General features: G+C 51.7%; 6 protein-coding genes across 6 annotated transcripts; 3 read left to right on the forward strand and 3 right to left on the reverse strand.

The window, feature by feature from the left end:
- Nucleotides 1–3,962: 3,962 nt before the first annotated feature.
- A1O5_00488 (uncharacterized protein) lies at nt 3,963–4,274 on the forward strand (the record flags this gene model as incomplete). Its single annotated transcript, XM_007741107.1, has 1 exon — nt 3,963–4,274. One exon carries the CDS (start codon nt 3,963–3,965, stop codon nt 4,272–4,274), a length of 312 nt encoding a protein of 103 aa, XP_007739297.1.
- Nucleotides 4,275–4,447: 173 nt separating this feature from the next.
- A1O5_00489 (uncharacterized protein) lies at nt 4,448–5,035 on the forward strand (the record flags this gene model as incomplete). Its single annotated transcript, XM_007741108.1, has 1 exon — nt 4,448–5,035. One exon carries the CDS (start codon nt 4,448–4,450, stop codon nt 5,033–5,035), a length of 588 nt encoding a protein of 195 aa, XP_007739298.1.
- Nucleotides 5,036–5,081: 46 nt separating this feature from the next.
- Nucleotides 5,082–5,579, forward strand: A1O5_00490 (uncharacterized protein; the record flags this gene model as incomplete). The annotated part of the gene is made up of 1 exon (XM_007741109.1): nt 5,082–5,579. The coding sequence occupies one exon, from the start codon at nt 5,082–5,084 to the stop codon at nt 5,577–5,579; it is 498 nt and encodes a 165-aa protein (XP_007739299.1).
- A 3,207-nt stretch (nt 5,580–8,786) lies between these two features.
- Nucleotides 8,787–10,604, reverse strand: A1O5_00491 (MFS transporter, FHS family, L-fucose permease; the record flags this gene model as incomplete). Its single annotated transcript, XM_007741110.1, has 6 exons — nt 8,787–9,396; nt 9,481–9,620; nt 9,675–9,784; nt 9,845–10,116; nt 10,176–10,359; nt 10,508–10,604. 6 exons carry the CDS (start codon nt 10,602–10,604, stop codon nt 8,787–8,789), a joined length of 1,413 nt encoding a protein of 470 aa, XP_007739300.1.
- A 2,538-nt stretch (nt 10,605–13,142) lies between these two features.
- A1O5_00492 (uncharacterized protein) lies at nt 13,143–14,302 on the reverse strand (the record flags this gene model as incomplete). The annotated part of the gene is made up of 6 exons (XM_007741111.1): nt 13,143–13,224; nt 13,274–13,320; nt 13,369–13,456; nt 13,504–13,994; nt 14,053–14,119; nt 14,172–14,302. 6 exons carry the CDS (start codon nt 14,300–14,302, stop codon nt 13,143–13,145), a joined length of 906 nt encoding a protein of 301 aa, XP_007739301.1.
- Nucleotides 14,303–15,929: 1,627 nt separating this feature from the next.
- Nucleotides 15,930–18,962, reverse strand: A1O5_00493 (isoleucyl-tRNA synthetase; the record flags this gene model as incomplete). Its single annotated transcript, XM_007741112.1, has 1 exon — nt 15,930–18,962. One exon carries the CDS (start codon nt 18,960–18,962, stop codon nt 15,930–15,932), a length of 3,033 nt encoding a protein of 1,010 aa, XP_007739302.1.
- Between the last annotated feature and the right edge of the window lie 589 nt (nt 18,963–19,551).

Genomic DNA, 19,551 nt, shown 5'->3' on the forward strand with positions numbered 1-19,551 from the left:
AGAAATTTATGGAATCAGCGGAATTGACTTGATTGTTGCGGACAGCTTGTGCCCTGTTGGACTGATCCATGCCTCATTTATTGACACAGGAGTAAACTATTAGTTTCTCTTTCCTCGCCTGTTCCCCACAAAACCGGATCTTCCTGTAGCCGTATTTGCTCTTGCCAGATTTGATTCGAAAAATATCGACTTTGAGTTCGTCTTGCTCGGGGCCCAGGTAGTGGGACAGGGACGTGTAGGGGTAAGGCAGTTGAACGGTCGTGCTGCAGGGCTAAAATTGTTGTCATTGACGCATGCACCTTACCCTAGACACATCAGGATACGCCTGAGACCATGCTGGCTTCAAAGAAAGGGCCTCGGAAAATCAAAGCAAGAGAGAGGCGAAGACATACAGGAGCACAAAGTGCTTCCGATGAGCAAGGGATTCACAGGTTTGGGATTCCAAGTTCTGGAGTTCGTGTGCGGAGGGGTTTGACGAGTGCCCAAAGGTTCATGGATGAGCTCTATTCAATACGATAGAGGTCGACAACGAACTCGCTGATGTTGACGTGACGTTTGTCGACGATGCCGGTATCCAGTTGTTTCCCAGTCCCACAGTGTGCATATCCTTTGGCTTGTACCAACCCTCTGTACAGAAACCCTAGGAACCACTCAGGTCCAATACGGGAGTGGCTCTTGAAGGGAGCTCGGCGACATGTTTAACCCAGGACGATACGTTTCATTTCGGTCTCGACATTCTGCCAATCGGTGTTCTCCACGACGCCTAAGCCCCGTCGATATGCAATGCTCCCACACCATTCTATCAGCATAACATTCCGACTGCGAGGAGAATAGATAGCGGCGCTAACAGTGGGCTCAGCTGCATTCCTCGCGCGGCTTTCCCATTCGTCGGCTTTCACACTGCCAAGCGCTCATTTTATGCCTTCATAACATACGGGTCTTCGATTCATTCTCCAGCTTGAGATTCAGTACTGCCGTACGAGCCGTGAAGTGTAGCAATCCATAGTCCATGATGTGCCGTCTTAGGTTAGACATGGACAGCAAGCTCATAATTTGCTGATAGTCATGTTCCTCAGTCGACACCTCCGAGTGCGCTGAATTCTGTTCCATGCGCAATGTTTCATTTACCGACAGCGAAGGCTCGTGCCAGGTAACTTCGGACACCATTGAGACTTCACAAGGATGTAAGAATGAGACCGGAGATTTGATTGAAAGCCACGACCATGACGGATATATGAGGCTGAGGGGACCACGTTTCCAAATGATGGTATGCTTTACGCGCCGCAGCATCGCCACAATGAATCACAGCTGCGCGAGGCTGCCTTACAGCGTCGCAAAGCGCCACAGGCCCTTTGAAACCTTCAATATGGTGCTACCACCTGACAGGCAGCTGCTCGAATAACGCCTAGAATCATGAGAGCAGCCGAATTCACGGTGGCTGCAAAATGAATGGATTGAGTACTCTGGAGACCCCTCGAACCATAGGGTTGCCCAGAGGGTTGTCCACAGGGCTATACATGTTGGAGAGTCATGCTTGTCCTGCACTCTCTTCCGCAAAAGGATTGTCAAGCTGAAGTGCGGTAGAGCGTGAAGTTTTGGGTTGTTCAGTAGAGAAAGTGAATGAATTAGGAGTAGTGGATAGGTCGAAGGGTTGTCTAATGCCATCCACAGTGGCGCCTAGTGGCCTAGGTTATCTGTTTCCAATTCAATTCAATAGCCTTAGCTAAACCCTGTTGCGATCAGAATGATTCTGAGATGCATTAATTGCTCTGTCTGTCTGTCTGTCTATGGACTGACTTGAGGATTTGCTCCTATTATATACGGGTTTTCCACCTATTCCTCGAGTCGTCAAATCAATGATACCATGGCTAACCATTGGCGTTAGCCGTCAGCGATATACTACGGAATACGCCTCGCCCATCCACCCACGGGTCAAAATGGCAAGGCAGACTGATCCTGTCAATAGTCGGCGGCGACGTTATCAATATCGAGGTCCAGATAGGCCCGCAAATGGCACCTTGGGCGACTGTTGTTAGGGGCCACCGTAGTTAGCCATAAGGGTTAACTTTTGGGGCCGTCCACGCTGTCGTCAGTCCTGTCCGCGGCCTGTCGTCAACGGTGCCGAAAAGCGCCGCTATCGAACCCCTTTCGTGACAAGATGCGAGTCTCAGGCCAAAGGAAGAAGATTAGTTTTGAAGGGTAAGATGAGTCTTTTAAAGGCAGTGCGGAAGGAAATGCTTGTTGCGTTCGATGTATTTGGCTACTGCAGGTGGCCGGCAAGGGTAGGAAATACGTTATGCTCCATGCGTTCGAAATAAAAATTATGTATTGCGTATGTCCCGAACCTTCGCTCATAAGTATTTTCATTCAGAAAAAGGAGCGAGGCTGCTTTAATCTGGAACATGGCGAAGCGTCGATTGAGCATCGACGGAGCCTTAGCACAGCCCAACAGAGCAAGGCAGAGGACAGGGAAGCGTTACGGAAGTCACATCGAAAGCAGAGGGAAGTGCAGTAGCGAGATGAGGTGGCTGGAGAGGGTAGGCGATAAGCTTTGGGAAAATGGCCTCAGCCTACGAGGTACAAGGTCATGCTGATTTGTACTGGGTACTGGGTACAGGGTTCCTCACCACTGGCTTAGGAGAGTTGTTGGTGAATCCTTGGAGAGCCAGGGCCCACGACCCAATCTCGTTGAGTGCTGGGGTGCGCTGTGATGGGACCAGCTTGACCACGCACAGGTTCAAACTCAGCCGTCGCATCGCGGAACCCGCAAATGCAAATATACGTAGCAAAGTTCCAGATATCTAGCACTTTGAGGAAATTCGAACGTCTCTGATCTGAAAAGATTTACACGAAGTCAGTACGAGGTACACAACAACAAATCGCTTCAACATCGTGAAGCTTTGTGCAAATGCACCGGATTTCCTTCTCTTGGCCCCTTTCCATGCTGGTCAACTTGCACTAGCGTGACCTTCTTGAAACCATTATCAACAGCCACGTTATCTAGTTTACGAGACCACGATTGACACAGATCACGTTCCGCTCCCCAAAAGACATTTCTTACGAGAATCTACTCTTGAACCGGGTTAGTCTTATGCCGGACTGATGTTCGAACTTCCGGCTTTAGAAATACACTATTACTCTCGATTACACGACTGTCGTAGTAAAGGGGGTAGCTGGGGCAGCGAGGATCAGAAGCATTCCCCAACCCTCGACCTGCTTAGCCTCACTGCAGAGTTGACTAGATTCAAGAATGTACCATGAGCCTCCGGGCACGTCTCTATGGACGTCGAAATTCCAACCTCACCAACAAGCACGATATAAATACCGGAATCAATTATAAGCGGTTGACATTTGACCGTTGATAAAGCCAAAATCGGAAAATGGCCAAACGCAAATACACAAGAGAGGAGCGACATGCTCTCGCCAAAAAAGCGAACATCCAATTCAGCCTGGAAATAACCTCCGACATGAAACGCAAAGAGATTTTCAGGCAAATCAAAAGATATCGGCAATATTCAGCTTGCTCAATATCATGCTGAGATCAGGCCTGATTCACAAGACGAACCATGGAGGGAAGAGGTCAAACAACGGGCAAAGTGGATAAAGAAAAAGGTCAACAGGTGCTATAAAGGCAATACGACCGAGCTTGGCTGGAGACTTGCAGTGGAGAACGAGATTTTTTTCAGGTTTGAAGTGGAGGTGATATGGTAAACTCGAAACCCTTTCATTCTGGCCGTATGTTGACTCAACCTCGCAGCAGGCAATGCCGTAGGAGAATGTGGGAGGCCGATTGGAAGAAGGCTTTCCGGTCAAATGAACTTCCACGCGGCGAGAGTATAAAGCCTCTGATCGGCCAAGAAGATTGCAACTGCAAGGAAAAATATCGAGATGACAGGTGAGACCATTCCTGTCGCCGTTGACCGCTGCTTACGACGCGTAGATATGCGCCAGGTCCGAGCGAAATGTTTGGTTACTCTGCCGAGTCCATGGTCCAATATGACGAGAAGGATATTAGGGAGGTCCATCAAAACCACCAGAGGCCCGACGGCATGTACTGGCTTTACCGCGCTAGTAGAATTGAGAAGCTCCTGAACGCGGAAAGCACCACTCGGGGGAAAAAAGTCGGCGATATCGTTCAATCGCGCCCGACTGGCAGTACCACCGCTAACATGGCATTCCCGTTCCTCCTCTTCGAAGCCAAATCAGCCAACAGTGCCGACAATTTTTCGATGACGTTTACCTACAATCCTGCTTTGCTATCCGAGCGATGTTGAAGATCCAACATGATTTGTTCTTCAATCGTGAAGATCGCAGGTACGACGAGGCACGCCCATTTGTCTGGTTCATTTCTTCCCACGGACATATGTGGAATGTATCTGGCGCCTACTTTGGCGGAAGATCCCCAACCACGGTAGGGTTTCAACCGAGTTCACGGAATCTAGCTAACATGGTCCAGCAAATCGTCCACTTGTGGTCCGGTAATATTGCTGAAACGGAACACGCGCTGCGATTACTTCTAATCGTCGACTACATATGCGACTGGGCAAGAAAAGTCTATCGTGTAAGTGTCATTGAGCAACTTCTTCACATTGCACATGATCCTACTCCGAGCCTCGGAGCCGAAACGGGATACTCCACTCTCTCTGACACCTATAGTTGGGACCAACGCGTAGACAATTACGTGCTTGGCCGAGATCAAGAACTTGAAGAGAATTATTTACGCCCGTCCAAAACTGAAATTACCGTCGCACAAGTGCTGGAGCTATTGGATTCCCAAGATATAGCTATCCGGGACGCCAGATATAGGCACTTTCGAGTCTGCGCACTACAGATCAATACGGACAACATTGAGGACTTCTTCCTGTATGAACGCAACCATGAGGCGGTTCAGGCACGTGCAAAAGCGCTGATGAAGTGCCTCAAGGCACCCGATGCCTGGCGAGTGAAAATTGGGGCTTTAAAGGCGTTGGAAAAGTTCTGGGTCGGGTGTCATATTGTAACAAGGCAAGGTGGCTGTGCTGTGCTGAGCTGGTAGAGCGGTAGCAGGGAGGAAAAGTTGTCTAGTCACATGTCAAACCTAAATGGGCTGGCAGAAGGGGGTGTCGAGCTGCTTTCAGGAAAAAATTGCCTCGTATATGGACGAAGATGCTTCCACAGCAGAGGATTCCACAATCCGGACTCTCATGAAGTCGTTTGAGCAAAAGGCCAGAGAATACGGTATCAAAAAGATGTTGCGTGGCATGATGGTCGCATTCGAGCAGATGCCGGACAACGAGGATTTCGAACATAGCGCCGGTCTGTCGGAATTAGACGGGGATGATTCTACTGCCGAAGATGAGGACACCGTATATGAAGCACAGAGTACTGAAGATGAGTCCACTGAAGATGGTGACGTTGGAGCAGAGACCGCATCGGGCATTGGAAGCGATAAAAGCAAAGATACATTTGGTGCAGGTCACAGCGGCAAAGGCAGCGCGGATGAGCCTCAAAACGGGGGCCGAGAGATGGGCAAGAGAGCCCTGCCTTACCGACCCTACATCCCTCCCAAAGCCTCCAAGAAAGGCCAAAAAAAGAGGTGATGAATGGCAGCGCAGTGCTTAGCTCTTGAAGGTGCAGGACCTTTTTGAGAAAAGCTGGAAGTATCCGGAAGAGATCATCCTTGGGATAGCCCTAGCCAGCTGTTTGCTTGCTGGCCAAGAAAGGGAATGTGCTCCTTGTGAGATATAAATCGACATTCTTCCCATGCCGCTGGACGCTCGTTGCGGATCCAGTCAAACTTTGACTGGAACTCTCGCATACTTTGTTTTGGGATTGACGAAATGGAACTCTGTCTTGGAAACAAGCCTTCATGTTCTTGACGCCTCAATTTCATCTCATCCATCATTCACTTTCCGCTAGGGGCCTTCAGGTGTATCTGGGCAACCTTTTGTCAATCCGCCTGCTTCTGAACCTATGTCGGTTCTCCGTCCCATATTTCCGATCTAGGTCGCTTAAGCTGGTTTCCAAATCTTGAAGCTCATCTCAAAGATGCAAGAGTGCACGACATCACAGCCATCCAAAAAGCCGAAAGGGCCATGTGCCGCTCTCATTGTTTCCGTGTGCTGCCAGCCGTGGATAACCCTGAGGGAAATCTTCTAGACTTGGCGATCCAAAGTGCTCGTAACGATCGTCGTGCCATCTACCGAGCCTGATGCAGCTTGATTGTGATTGCGGAGCAATTGGTTGAGTGTTCCCTCTTCGACTCCAGCATTTCCGGGTCAAGTCGTGAGCTGCAGGATCAGCCGGGGGGGTTGGGCCCGATATTTGTCGGTGTCGGAGTCTAAGAGGAGTGGTTTGGAATGTCGCCGAGTTGATCGTGCGTATTAAAGACAATGGAGCGTTTTAAGACATCAGACGGTCGGGCTTGACGCAAAGCGATATTAAGGTACTGCAGGTCACCAGCTTAGCCAGTGGTGACGGCTCAAGTCCCGAGCATCCGCCTTTCCGTCAACCTCGTGGCTCCTCTCAGGGAACGGTGTTGGATGGAGAACCAAAATGCTGCCAACACTTGAGCGTTAAACCTCCATTTTGTGAGGTGGCTGGATTTGCGCAGTTAGCAGGTCGTTTCTTGGAGCTTGAAAGGGTTCTAACTATTGATGCCACGGGCTCTACAAGGTGCAAGATGCGAAGTGGACAAAAACTCCTCACTTGCCAAGCTGGGTTCCGGGCTATACGGTTGACCTGAAACCAGCACCGTTGTCATGGAGAGGTCACGATCCTTAGAAAGCTTGTGGAGATCGAATTTGGGAAGATGCACATGTTAATGAAATCAATGCTGGGCCGAATCCAGATGGCGTCAGGGGAGGTCAGCTTCGTGTGAATGGAATCTACCTGGACACGATCATCGATATTGTTGACGAACAACTAAGCCACCACGACTTCCGTGAGTCTCCCAAGAACAACCGGTTTTGGATAGGCGTATAGAATCTTGCCGCAGGGTTCAATGAGAGGGTACCCGGTTTGGATGGTATTTCCCTAGATGGAATGCGAGACTGTAACGCAGATTATTCTATACTGATTAAAGCTATCCTCCGCGCAGCACTCAAACAATTGCAGGCAGCCGCTGCGAAGTCTTCTGGCGACCGATGTTATCGGACACGTACAAAAACATTCGTCCAGCTCCGGATTCCGCTGGTCCTCTCGTCTTTGCATCCTGCATCCGTGCATTTGCTCGAGTGTACGCTTCGGATCAGACGTACCTCATGTATGAAGTCTCCATCTCGTTCTTGTCGGGTCGTTACACCAGCGCCATTCCCCTGCAGATTGGCAGGAACAGCTTCACAAATTGGAATCAGTTCGAGACATTGACAGATCCCTTCCGCTCTCTCCTTTCGCGTGAACCTCCAACATTGCCATTCACACCCAATAAATTCGCAGACCTCCTTTGCAATGTAATGGAGCATGAAGTGAAAGTCCTCCGCTCATGGGACCCCGAGACACAAAGATATTAGTCTCGAACAGTAGCCCTCGTCGAACACCACAACGCCTATAGCGAATTTGAAAGAGAGTTGAGAAATATGTGGAACTCCAGAAGGCCGTTTCGTACTACAAAGGGGTATTTGGGAATCGGAGCACAGAGTCTTAAGGGGGGGGAATGAAGTGTGGATATTGGGCGGGGCAAAGACACCTGTGATTTTGCGAAGGGCTGAGGGGCAGGGCCCAGTGGACGAAGAGACAAGAGGGAAGGAGAGGTCAGAAGAGAACAGCGGACCAGAAGATACAAATGAGAATGAGAACAAGGATGAAGAAGGAAAGACGTCAATTAGTGCGGTGGTTGAGAAGGAGAGAGTAGAGTCTAGTGTTGCCGGCAGCGGAGAAGGCGATGGCAACGCGATCAATGATACCGAGCAGGCGGAAGCCGCAGAAAAGGAGGAATGGGAAGATCGGACTGACGAAGAGGCAGACGATGACGACGACGACGGCGGCGGCGGCGGTCCGACTTGCCGCGCCCCTTCCGCGCGATCCTCGACGTCGGCCTCAGCCTTGCTGGTGATCAAGATCACAGCTCCAACGAACCAAGGGAAGAACGAGACGCCAAAACCTGAAGACGAAAAACATGCAGAGAGAGGATAAAGCTCTACTAGGAGCCCCAGCGACGCCGCCACCACCCCATCTCAACAATCTCAGGCCACCGCCAGCAGCAGCAATGGCACAAAATCGGACTTCGTCCCGCTCAACCTGCCCCCAGAAGTGCAACGACAGCTGGACCAGCTCTTCTTCTCGATGTCGCGGGAACAGTTAAGACACGCACGCCCGCGCACAACTTACGCACTGGTGGGTGAAACATACCTTCACGGCGTCATGCATGGCGAGGCCATTCGGAGAATGACGCGGGATTCCAAGGAAGTCGTTGGGATCATGCTCGAATAGCTCGAAGGGCCAGGCGAGCTGGGACTCTCCTCTCACAGTCGTATCTACCTGGCACAAGAAGGAGAAGGCGGGAAAGGACGCGCGGTTTGATCGTGGAACAAACGAGACACGGCAGAGAGGCTGCGGGGGAAGGCGTTGGAGGCACCACCTTCTTTTATATCCACATGCAGGTATGTAGAAGTCCATAATGGTCTGGGCCGCGGAAGCAGTCTATCCGCACCCCCGCTGACATTTAGATACTCATTCGTCATGACTTCAGTCTTCGCATTACCGGATATTCATTTGCTGGGGTAGGTCCATCATCCATGCTTGCTCATTTGCGTTTTCGCTCGCTTACGCATCCCAGCCCAATCGCCGTCCTCGAAGGGGGGGCATCATCACTTGAGATCTGCCTCCTCGCGGATCTCAACGGCCTGGGGCTTCCCGCCGTCCTCGATGACGCTCTGCTGCCTCTCAAGTTCGAGCTCCTTCTCCGTAGGGACGACGATACCGACCTCCGTGGCGCGGTGCATGTCCATCCTCTCGCGCTGGCGCAGGTTGACGTAGATCGGAAAGACCATGCCCACGATGTATCCGGTCATGGGGATGAACATGGCGACGTGGGCGTTGTAGCGAGTGACGACGGCGCCCGTCATGGACGGCCACACGGTGCCGCCCGAGATGGCGGCGACAAGCCACGACCCGCCGCGCTTGGTGTGCTTGCCCAGCCCGCGCAGCGACATGGTGAAGATGGTCGCGAAGCAGCAGCTCTCGAACACGAAGACGAGCATCAAAAACGCCACCGAGGTCGTGCCCCGCGTGAGCCCCGCGATCAAGGAGATGATGCAGCACATGCCCAGGTACAGCGTGAGCATGTACCGCGGCTTCACGGCGGGGATCATCATGAGGAAGCCTGCGATGAAGCGGTTGGCCGCGTAGATGCCTTGGGCAGCGGCGAGGAGGTCCGACGCGGTGGCGGCCGAGCGACCGGTTTCTTTGACGAAGTTGCTGAGAGTAAATGCGTTAGATGATTTTGACTTTTCTTTCTATGACATGTAGATTCAAGGGAAAGGGAAACAAGGCTCCGCTTACATGAAATATCCAGCAACGGCGACCTGGGCGCCAACGTAACAGAATTGGCACCACACCCCCAGGAACAGAGTGTACTGCTTGTGCAGCGGTCCAGGGTTATATTCCGCAATGACATGTTCTTGATGATGCATATCTGCGTCCTGGGCACACCGAGTCAGACATGGCGTGCGAGGTAGTCCCTTCGAAGCACATACCGTGATCTCAGGCATAGGAGCCAGGAAGAAGAGAACGATTAACACGCCGACGAATCCAGCGACGCCCAGATATGTCCACTGGACATTCCTCAAGCCTTGGTCGGTGTCGACTGTAGGTCATCGAGTGAGCCACTTGCCGCGGGAGAGTATCGCAAGGAGGGTCGTCCTACCAGTGTGCGCAAAGAACACTCTGCTCGCCAGCAAAGGGGCGACGAAACTACCGACACCTTGCACCGCCTGAGCAAGGTTGAGTCGGATCTCGCTGTATCTCGGTGGCCCACAGATTGCGAGGAATGGGTCGGCAGCGGTCTCCAGCGTGCTCAACCCAGCACCGACCACGAACATGGAGCCGCAAAAGCCACCAAATGATTTTTTGACGCCGCTCGGCCAGAAGAGGAGACATCCAACAGCCAGCACCGCCAGGCCAGTCATGAATGTGATTCTGACAAAAGCAAGGAATCAGCGAGTTGGCCTCGGTAGTCCTGGGCATTCTGCTCTTACCGAAAACCAAACCTCCGCAGAATCCATCCCGAGATTGTAAGAGGGCAGAGGAAATATGCTCCAAAGTAAGCGGCTTGGAGACCGGAAGATCGAGATGCGGTGATATTGAGCGTGGTCTGGAAGTGGCTGTTCAACACATCGAGAAGTCCATACGCAAAGCCCCAGAGAAAGAAGAGGATGGTGACTGATTCACTGTTAGTACCTGCCGCAGACTGTCTTGCTCCCGAAACTGATTGTCAGGAAAAGGAAAATGGTGTATTGGGTGTAATGGTGGCAAGTTTTGTGTTGTCACCGTCGCTCATCATTATCAACCGTTCGTCAAATCCACATACCCAAACAGTTTGGTAAGAATGACTGCCTCAATGTAAGATGGGCAGCGTTTGTGATCTCACCGTCGGAGACGGTGATTTTGCGCTTGTAGAACACCATTTTTGCCGGTCCTCGAAGGATTGACGATACTGTTGCGGGCAGCGACTCGGGCACCGAGAAGGGAATTTTGCAGGAGATATTGAGAGCGTGCAGTCGGGGGCTAGTGACTAGGTCAATGGTTTAATATATGCCGAAACGAGAAATGGTATGTGGCGAGAACTTCCAAGCACCCATCCACAACCTAGTCCTGCTCGACATCACAGGAGAAACATTAAACTCGTAGAAGGCGATGCTGGAACTGGAGACTCCACAAACCTGGGGAGGTTTGTGGGATGTTGGGAGAGAGGCATGGTGGAATGAGGTTAGTGGACTGTGGTGGAGACTATTCGGCCTAATCGCAGCCGAGATAGAGCGAAGCATACCTGGGTCTTCTCCTTTTGAGCGCGAGAGAAGGGGCTTGGAAGTCATTCTCTAGTGGCCGACGGCAAGACAAAGCCGAACTGATCTGCAGTATTTAGCCTGATGGGACGGTAACATGGGCTATTTTTGAGGTGTTGCGCTGCAAGAGGCTGGCACTTGCTCCAGTCTCGGGAGAGCATTGTCCGTCAAGGCTGATCGCCCCTCGACTATTGATGCACCGAACACGACGACATTTTGCGCAGCTGCAGTGTTGATTTCGACACGAGCAGGCCACATGCCATATGCGTGCCCAACGGTCGAATCGCCTTTGAAGTCTTCAAGCTGCCGCACCGGCAAGCTCATGTCTTGGGCGATCGCGTTTCGAAAAGAGAGCAGTGAGTTTGGGCTAGGTTCTGGAATCGACTCGGAGTTAGAAGCACGTGGCAAAAAAAGCGAGGAGCAGACCAGTCAAGCCCAAGGCTCAATGTAGATGTTGTTGTGACAGACAAAGGGTGTAATTCTTCTCCTTGGTGTTGCTCAGAGTGCTATTCTGTAGCAAATAGACGACGACAAACGCACGTCTTAGATCGCCTCATTTCACCCGTTCAAAGTGTTGTTCTCTCGAAACCAGAGATGCTGAGCGCTTTCTATTCGTGCTGCGCCGGCGCTGCTCGAGTCGGTGAAGGATGTAAACCCAAGCTCAACAATTCTTCTTTTTCCCGACCTTGAACGAAGGACTCCAAATCCCAAACCATGTTCTGTTATGGAATAGATCTCGGTTTGCCAAGGCCAGCCATACAAAGTGGCAGTGTTGTTGCTACTCTTCACTTGCAGATTTCCAGCTTGTCGCCCCTGGCCAATAGCCTCAACTGGGACCAGTCACGGTCGCTGGGCCTGCTGTTGGACTGCATCTTGGGACCGTGACAGTGGTCGCATTGTCCGCAGTCACAGTGGTGGTGAATGTCATCTCCTGGACCGAGACGTTAACTAGAAATTCGGTAGGGGATGACTCGGATGACATGTCAAAGCGAGACGCTATAGTGTCGGGGGTGGGGGGGGCCATACCACAAAGACGTGGCCATATGGAATGACAACGACGGTACCGCAGCCATGGCAATCATAGACGCGAGACGTGTAGGTGGTAAGGGAATAGTAAGTGCTTGTCGGGCCACCTTGGATGACTGGTGCGGTGTAAGCAGTGGTGGTGCAGTGCGCAGCTTCTGTCAAGGTGCTGGTGTGCGTGCTGTCAAAAGTCAGTTAACTCAAACGTTGAATACACAGGCACACACGCTTGGTTTGCGTACCTGAGGATGGGCATCCCCGGTGCTTGAGCTTGGGTGATGATAGTCGTCGACCAAGCGAGCACCGCCAACAGTCCGAACAGCATTTTCACTGTGCTTGTCCTGGGGTCAGAGTCGAAGGGTAATTCTTGAGCAAGTCGATTGCTGGATACGTGGAAATGTCTTCAAGCAGAAAAGAATCGAAACCAGGGAGGAGAAGGGGTCAGTAAGATGAGAAGATTCAAAAGACCCAGAGGGGCAAGGCCTGACGGTAACACCTTTCTAGCCAGCGGCAAGAGTAAGTTGAAGAGTCCTTGAAGATATGTGAAGGGACGCCAGCCCTGGTTTTGGCGCGCTAATTGCGTCCGACGGTCCGGTTCAAGATGTTGAGGGTGCAGTTAAGTTATGATGGTTGATGTTGCCGGGTCGCAGAGAAAAGATCAGCAGATGACTTCTCAGCTAGACCCGACCAATGTTCACTGTTCAACAATCAGGTTTCCTTGTGTTTTGCATTAAATTGTCATTTGTATCATGTGGCCTTTGACCCTAGCTTTTAGTCATGCCAGAAAGAGAGGTGTTAGTGTACAAATGCGTCCATCGAGCATTCATTGTGAGCTCGGAAATGCTGCGCCTAGTGATATAAGCCAGCCCAGAGAAAGTAAGTCGTATGCGTCTCGTTCGTCAGTGTGAACCAGAAATTAAATGCAGCAATATTCATTACGGCTTCTGTTCTCCTCCGCTATTCTCCGTCCTTCCTCAATGGAATTCCATTCATCTCCATTCATCTTCATTCACCTCCGTTCAGATCGATTTGTTCAAATTCGCGTTCCAATTTCAGGCACTGAGAGGAATCCAGAAAGGACCTGGTCCGTGTTGCGTTTAGTCCTCTTCGCCGACCTGACCAAGTCAGCACGTGCTTTTAGGCTTCGCTGTCATCACCAACTCGGAGAGTTCCTTGGCTGCCAAAGCCTTGAGACCAGAATCCTTCAAGTGATGGAGATCTACAATCGATTAGCAATGTTCCGAACTCAATCCATCAATTCAACCTACGTGCTTGACATGCTGTCGTGGGTGAAGAGAAGCCAAAAACCGAAGACCTGTTGTACATTAGCGAATACCTCAGGAAGGAAGTTGAGAGACCTCACAGGCTTGGCAAGAATATCGAGGACCGCATAAGCGATGATCTCGGAGTTGACATTAATGACATGGCCACCCTCAGCAAGACCCCAGACACTGTCATTGGTAAGTAAGTGGTTATGGCATAACGGTGGTGGACTCACATTGGGTAGAGGACCCAAATAATCAAGGTGTACCCCGCAATTGAAGCATAGAAAGCCTTGGTCTTGCTGTCCTTGTTGGCAACGGCCTCACGACCGTTAACAGCAAGTTGATAGACAATGACGAGGAAGGCAATGCAAGCCCAGACAAACCAGCCCCATTTCTTGCTGTCGTGGGCCTGGCCAAAGGCCGCAAATAGTCCGCATAGAACCATGACGACATCGGCAAAGACGGCGACCAGGATATTGGCACCACTGAGACCGGCAAGGAGGGTGAGGTCAAGAAGCAGGAGAGGAGTTGTGATGGTCCAGTCCACATATCTTGCCCAATAGACTTCACGTCGGTACTCTTGGTGGGTATCTGGGATTTTCTTGTGCTGTTCGGTAATAGTGTATGAGACAAATGTGGTGCCGTCACCCGTAGCCATAGCAAAGTAAGACAGGAAGGCAACAGTGGTGATGAAAGAGGTCAAAATGTGGAAGAGCCGTTTTTGCTGCGTCCATGCTTGTCAGACCAGATCTGAAGGTGAAGTGATGGACAGGGAGACTCACCACGGTGACACGGAAAGCCATGGCATAGAGGGCAATAGACGAAATGGCCATGAGCACAACGACAACCCTAGAAGAGTGTAAACTATCCCAATCCCCCTTGGAGCGAGATGGAGCCCTACCACAGAGTTCTCTTGCCCACATCACCGGCCTCGACGTAGGTGGGAGGAGTCGGGATCACGGTCGGGATGGGAGCCACCGAAGTGGAAGCCGTAGCGGCGGTGGTCTTCAGCATGTCTGGATGGACAATCATATTGCTGGCAGCGGATGTAGCGTTACAGAAGAGTATGCTGGAGTGCCAAACGGTGAGGTTGGTGGTGAAATGTGACAGGAAAGTCGAAGAGAGAACCGAAGACTACGATTGCTCTGTTGAAACGTTGGTGAGATGAAAGAAGGAAAGAACAGGATTTGATTTTCAAGGCAGCAGTCAAAGACGTCAAAAGGAAGCTGTGTCCAGGTGCAGCTGGGGGAGCAGAGGCCAGGGATTGGTGGATGCAAAACAAAGTGATGGAATGGTAAGAGAGAAAGCATCAATGACGAAGGTACATTGCCGCCCCTGCCGCCCACAGCCAGCAGCACTCATTGGAGAGGGGGAGGGCGGCATCATTTTTTTTAGTGTCATACCACCACAGCTTGACTCTGTGAGGAGGACAAGCTGCCGTGTGACCAGATGGGGGTCCAGACGCCTTGACGCCCTGATTGAACTGTGGAGTGAGTGATGGAATGAAGGGGTCAGTGAGAACATTGCGTGCAACAGAGTTGTGCAGTTGTTGCGGGGTAGGCTCACTAGGCGTACCTCTAGCAGCAGTAATACTCGGTAGGACACCCAAGACACCCAGGACACCCTGGCACTTGGCATCACTAGCCATACTTGGAACCCTAGAGCCCTCTAGCTGCGGCTCCACCCGCCGCCAATGACACGCCGCACAGGCTTCTGCATCCAACGGTGAGCACAAGTCGCAGCACGAGAGGCTGGCAACATCATGCCATTGCTCCATCGAGCCCCTTGAACCCAGAGGCTTAGCTGGATGTTGTGTAAGAAAGATAATACGGCGTACATGGAAAGCTACCGGAAACTTGCGGCTCACTTCCTTGTTGGACGAGCTTGGACGAGGAAGTGTCGAGGAGACGTTGTGGCTGCCTGTGGTGGATCTGCTGGTAGTTGATGACGTCGATGGGATGATGGTCCATATTTGAGGAGCTCTGTGACCAAGTTTGGTACCCAGTACATCCAAAACTGCTGCCACCGCCATGTCCACAATGTGACTCGACATCATCATTTTGTACCTCCTCTTCTTTTGCCTCCAAATAAATATCAAATCTCCCAACGACCTGGTTGGTGCTGGTGCCGTTGGTGCCCGTGGTCGACATGTCCTCGATGTCCCAACCCGAGTTCCTCTTAGTCATTCAGACAGCCCACAGCCATGTCCCTACCCCGCAAAACAAGGAGGCATTGAGCGTCCACCAATGAACGGCCCAAGCAGGTGCGGCGTTGATGGCGCTGCACGTCAAGCTCTAGTCGGCTTACTCGGTACAAGTCTCGCAAGATCCCATGACACCCCCTTGTCACTCCCGGCCAGCACTCAGCAAATAAATTCCCCCAGAATTGGCGCTGCGATCGGATCAGAACACGAACAACCTGCATGATGGCGATCTCGTGCTTCGACTTTGTCAAGTCTCCCCCACGCCAATAAACAAAAAAAGTCCATCTGAGGTGTCGCTTGGGTTTACCGTCTTCTGCGCACTTCTCCGTACGTACTTTGTCTTAGCATGCGATGTGAAAGGGAAGCATCTGGCAGAGCAATTCAAGATGGATTGGATTATTGGTACAGTGGTTGGTGAGTGGATATCTGCCCAGCTAACTTGCACATCTATAACCTTCATGTCTGGGATGTTGTAACGGCATCGGTACACCGGTCACAAAGTATGAGAGCCTCGTGTATTTCCGGCTTCGTCTTCTGTTCCTGCGGTTCAACCACATATCTCCAGCAGCGGTCGCATTTGAAACCATGAGGACTCTTGACAATCACCGTCCCTATTTGCTCACCTTCAGGCGAGACAACATCACTTGAGAATGACCAGTCCGGGCGAGGTTCTGTGTTCGGATCTGGCTGAGTTGTTTCGCCCGCTTCTGTCGGGATAATCTCCACAGATGACACAACCAGGAGTTCCTTCCAAGTATCTTTCGGGATGCTTGAAAGGTCAATCCTCTTCTGCAAATATATCGAAACATCCGACGCGAGCGACTGACCCATGAGTTTCTGCGTGCGCGCTGTCTCTTGTGCCGCCTTGACGCTCGAGTTGATAGACGTGATATAGGGCAACAAAGTCTCGAATGACTGGTCGTGCCACTCCTTTGGCAGATGTGACCATATTCGTCTCAACGGGTGCTCGACCGTCTTCTTGTATCTTTCTGGGCTATGATCCCAGCTTTCTTCGACCAGCAACGGTGTAATTGGCCCAAGCATGTGCTGGAGTTGACATAGAATGTGATGGAGTGCAGTCTGCGCACTCAAGCGCCTAGAAGTCAGAGGCGTATCGCAGTACAGCACATCCTTGATGGCCTCAAAGTAGAAGCTCGAGAGATCAGTCGCCACCCATCGGTATATAGAGCCCGAGGCTTTGTGGAATTCCATGTCTGCGTAGGCTTTGCGCACCGACGTATAGGTCAGATGAAGGTGGTGCATTGCAATTTGATCCAACCGAGACATGCGCTCGTACGGGACAGCCATCTGAGGATCGAAATCCGCTAGCATGCCTAGCAGCATCTTCAAGGTCAGGCGGTACTTGTCGAGCATATTGTGGACCGACGACACTGCTTTTTCGCTGATCACCACATCCTTTGTCCACTCACTGGACGCAACCCACAACCTCAGGGCGTCTGGCCCAAGCGGATGAACTTCGCGCTTGTGCTTTGTTTGTTTCACAGGAGCCCCGAACCCCGACATGATTTGGTTGGGGGCAATCACGTTGCCTAGCGATTTGCTCATCTTCTTGCCTTGGGCGTCCAAAGTGAAGCCATGGGTTGCTAAAATGCGGAATGGAGCGTGTACCCGATGTGATGAAAGAGACCCGGAATCAGAGGTTGATTGGAGAGATTTCTGATACGCAATGTTCGTGAGCAAGCTTGACTGAAACCACCCTCTATGCTGATCAGTGCCTTCGACATAGACATCCGCCACTGGCGTTGGTTGTGACCGAGAGCCGCCAGACGCAAGATCTTCCTTGAGCATCAAGGTCCAGCTTGTTCCACTGTCAAACCAAACATCCATCGTGTCAGTGCCTCGAACGTAGTCTGAAGCGCTCCCTGGCAATCCTGGAACAATCCAACCGCTGTCATCTTGAGCATTAGACCACCAAGCATCAATCCCGCGCTCGTTGATGGTCTTGATGATGTGTTCGATACTGTGGGTTGTGAGGATTGCTTCACCCGTGTTCTTGCGGTAAATAGCCGGAATCGGAACGCCCCAAGCCCTCTGCCTGGAGATGCACCACTCACTCCGGTTCTCAACAAAGCTCCGCAGCCGTGCTTTGCCTGTCTCTGGAAGAAATGTCACAGCGTCGAGAGAGTTGAGGGCGTCGTTTCTGATCTTGGAAACGTCCGCGAACCATTGGGCGGTCGCACGGATGATGACTGGCTCTTTGGTCCGCCAGTCGATGGGATATTTATGCATGTAACTATGCTGGTGGACAAGAAGATCGTTGGCTCGCAGAAGTTGGAGAATGGTGTCGTTGCCTTTTTTGAACACGTCTCGTCCAGCGAGGAGACTAGGATCTTCGGGTGACGCTGTATCATCAAAGCGCCCAAGATTGTCGACAGGAGCTTTGACGGACACAACAGAGGCTTTGATCAAGGGCTGTAAAGCGTCGTAATCCTCCATACCATGGCCTGGAGCGCAGTGCACAAGACCCGTACCACTATCTGCCGAAACAAAGTCTGCGTGGACGATAGGCCGGTTTGCTGCTTCTCTCCCAAATTGCTGCAGGCCAGAGTAGGTGCTCTGCAAGAGCAGATCCAGAGGGAAGTTCGCCATGACGACTTCCACGCTCTCGCCAATGCACTCTTGAAGGTACATCAACCTCGACTGGGCCACGAGCAGCGTGCCATGAGTGTCCGACTTGACCAGGCAGTACGATAAGGATGTGTTGACTGCGATTGCTTGGTTTGCTGGAAGAGTCCAAGGCGTAGTGGTCCAAATCAACGCATGAACAGGACCATCAGTGAAGGGTTCAATGTTGTCCAAGCGGAACTTGACCAAGGCTGCAGTAGAGACATGGTCATCGCGATATTCCAACTCGGCCTCCGCGAGAGCAGTCCCGGAGGAGGGAGACCAATAGACAGGTTTATGTTTGCGGAATATCAACCCATACTGAGCCATGGCTTGGAACACAATCAACTGTCGCAGCTCAAAATCTTTTTGCATTGTCTTCCAATGATTGGCCCAGTCGCCCATCACAGCCCAGGATCGGAAACCGGCCATCTGCTTTTCCACAGTCTTGTATGCAAACTTTCTTGCGGCATTTCGTATCGAGACGGGATCAACACCTTGTCCCCGCTCCCAGCCGTGCATTTCCAAAGCTTTGAGCTCAATTGGTAGGCCATGGCAGTCCCAGCCGGGTACATAGTCCACCCTTCGGCCTTCAGCTAGCCTGGAGCGACAGATAATATCCTTGATGATCTTGTTGAGAGCATGTCCGACATGGAGGTCTCCATTCGCATAGGGCGGCCCATCGTGGAGGATAAAGGTGTCTGAGGCAGGCCGTTCCTGGCGCTGCCAGGAATAAAGGTCATCTGTACATCTCGGAAGATATTTGGCAAGGTCGGAGGGCCTCGGTCGCGGCGGAAACGTCGAGGAGGGAAGATGCAGTGTGCTCTTCAGAAGTTTGGCTGCATCTTTCAGAGGTGCTGGCATATCACTTAGATACCATACCAACAAACCAGGACCGTGACAAAAACACAACCAGCCACCCGCGGGTCTGCAAAACAACTCCGGACGAAGGACTGACGGAACTGAGGAGACAAACTACTTGTAGTCCTTTGGAGGGCAGCTAGATAGAAACCAGTGCCAAGCACGAAAACGCGGTTGGGATCACTTGCGTGAAGATGCGCAGCCGGCTCAGGGCGGAGCATATTGTCCCGGAGTGCAGTCCAGACCAAGCGAGCGAGGCAATTATGTAATGCTCACAAGAGTCTCGACTTTGCATCAATCTCTCCGGGCCACGCAAAAGTTTTGTGGGCCAACGTGTCGTTCTTGGGTAATCCTAACTGGCTACACGGCGGCTTTTTCAGCTTTTGAATCAGACTGCTCATTTCAATCACGCTTGGGTAGATAGTGGGCCCCAAGGGCAATTCTGCGGTATACGCAACGTGCTTTGGATTGAGATAAGAAAGATTGAGAGCTCGGCAATAACATCACACAGTTCAACAACACAAGGAAGATGCTTAGACTCGGACCACACCTGGCGGATCGAATGCAGAATCCAACACCAAACGCCCTCGCT

This window comes from Cladophialophora psammophila (assembly GCF_000585535.1).
Source record: "Cladophialophora psammophila CBS 110553 chromosome Unknown aczJe-supercont1.1, whole genome shotgun sequence".
Taxonomy (NCBI): Eukaryota; Fungi; Ascomycota; class Eurotiomycetes; order Chaetothyriales; family Herpotrichiellaceae; genus Cladophialophora; species Cladophialophora psammophila.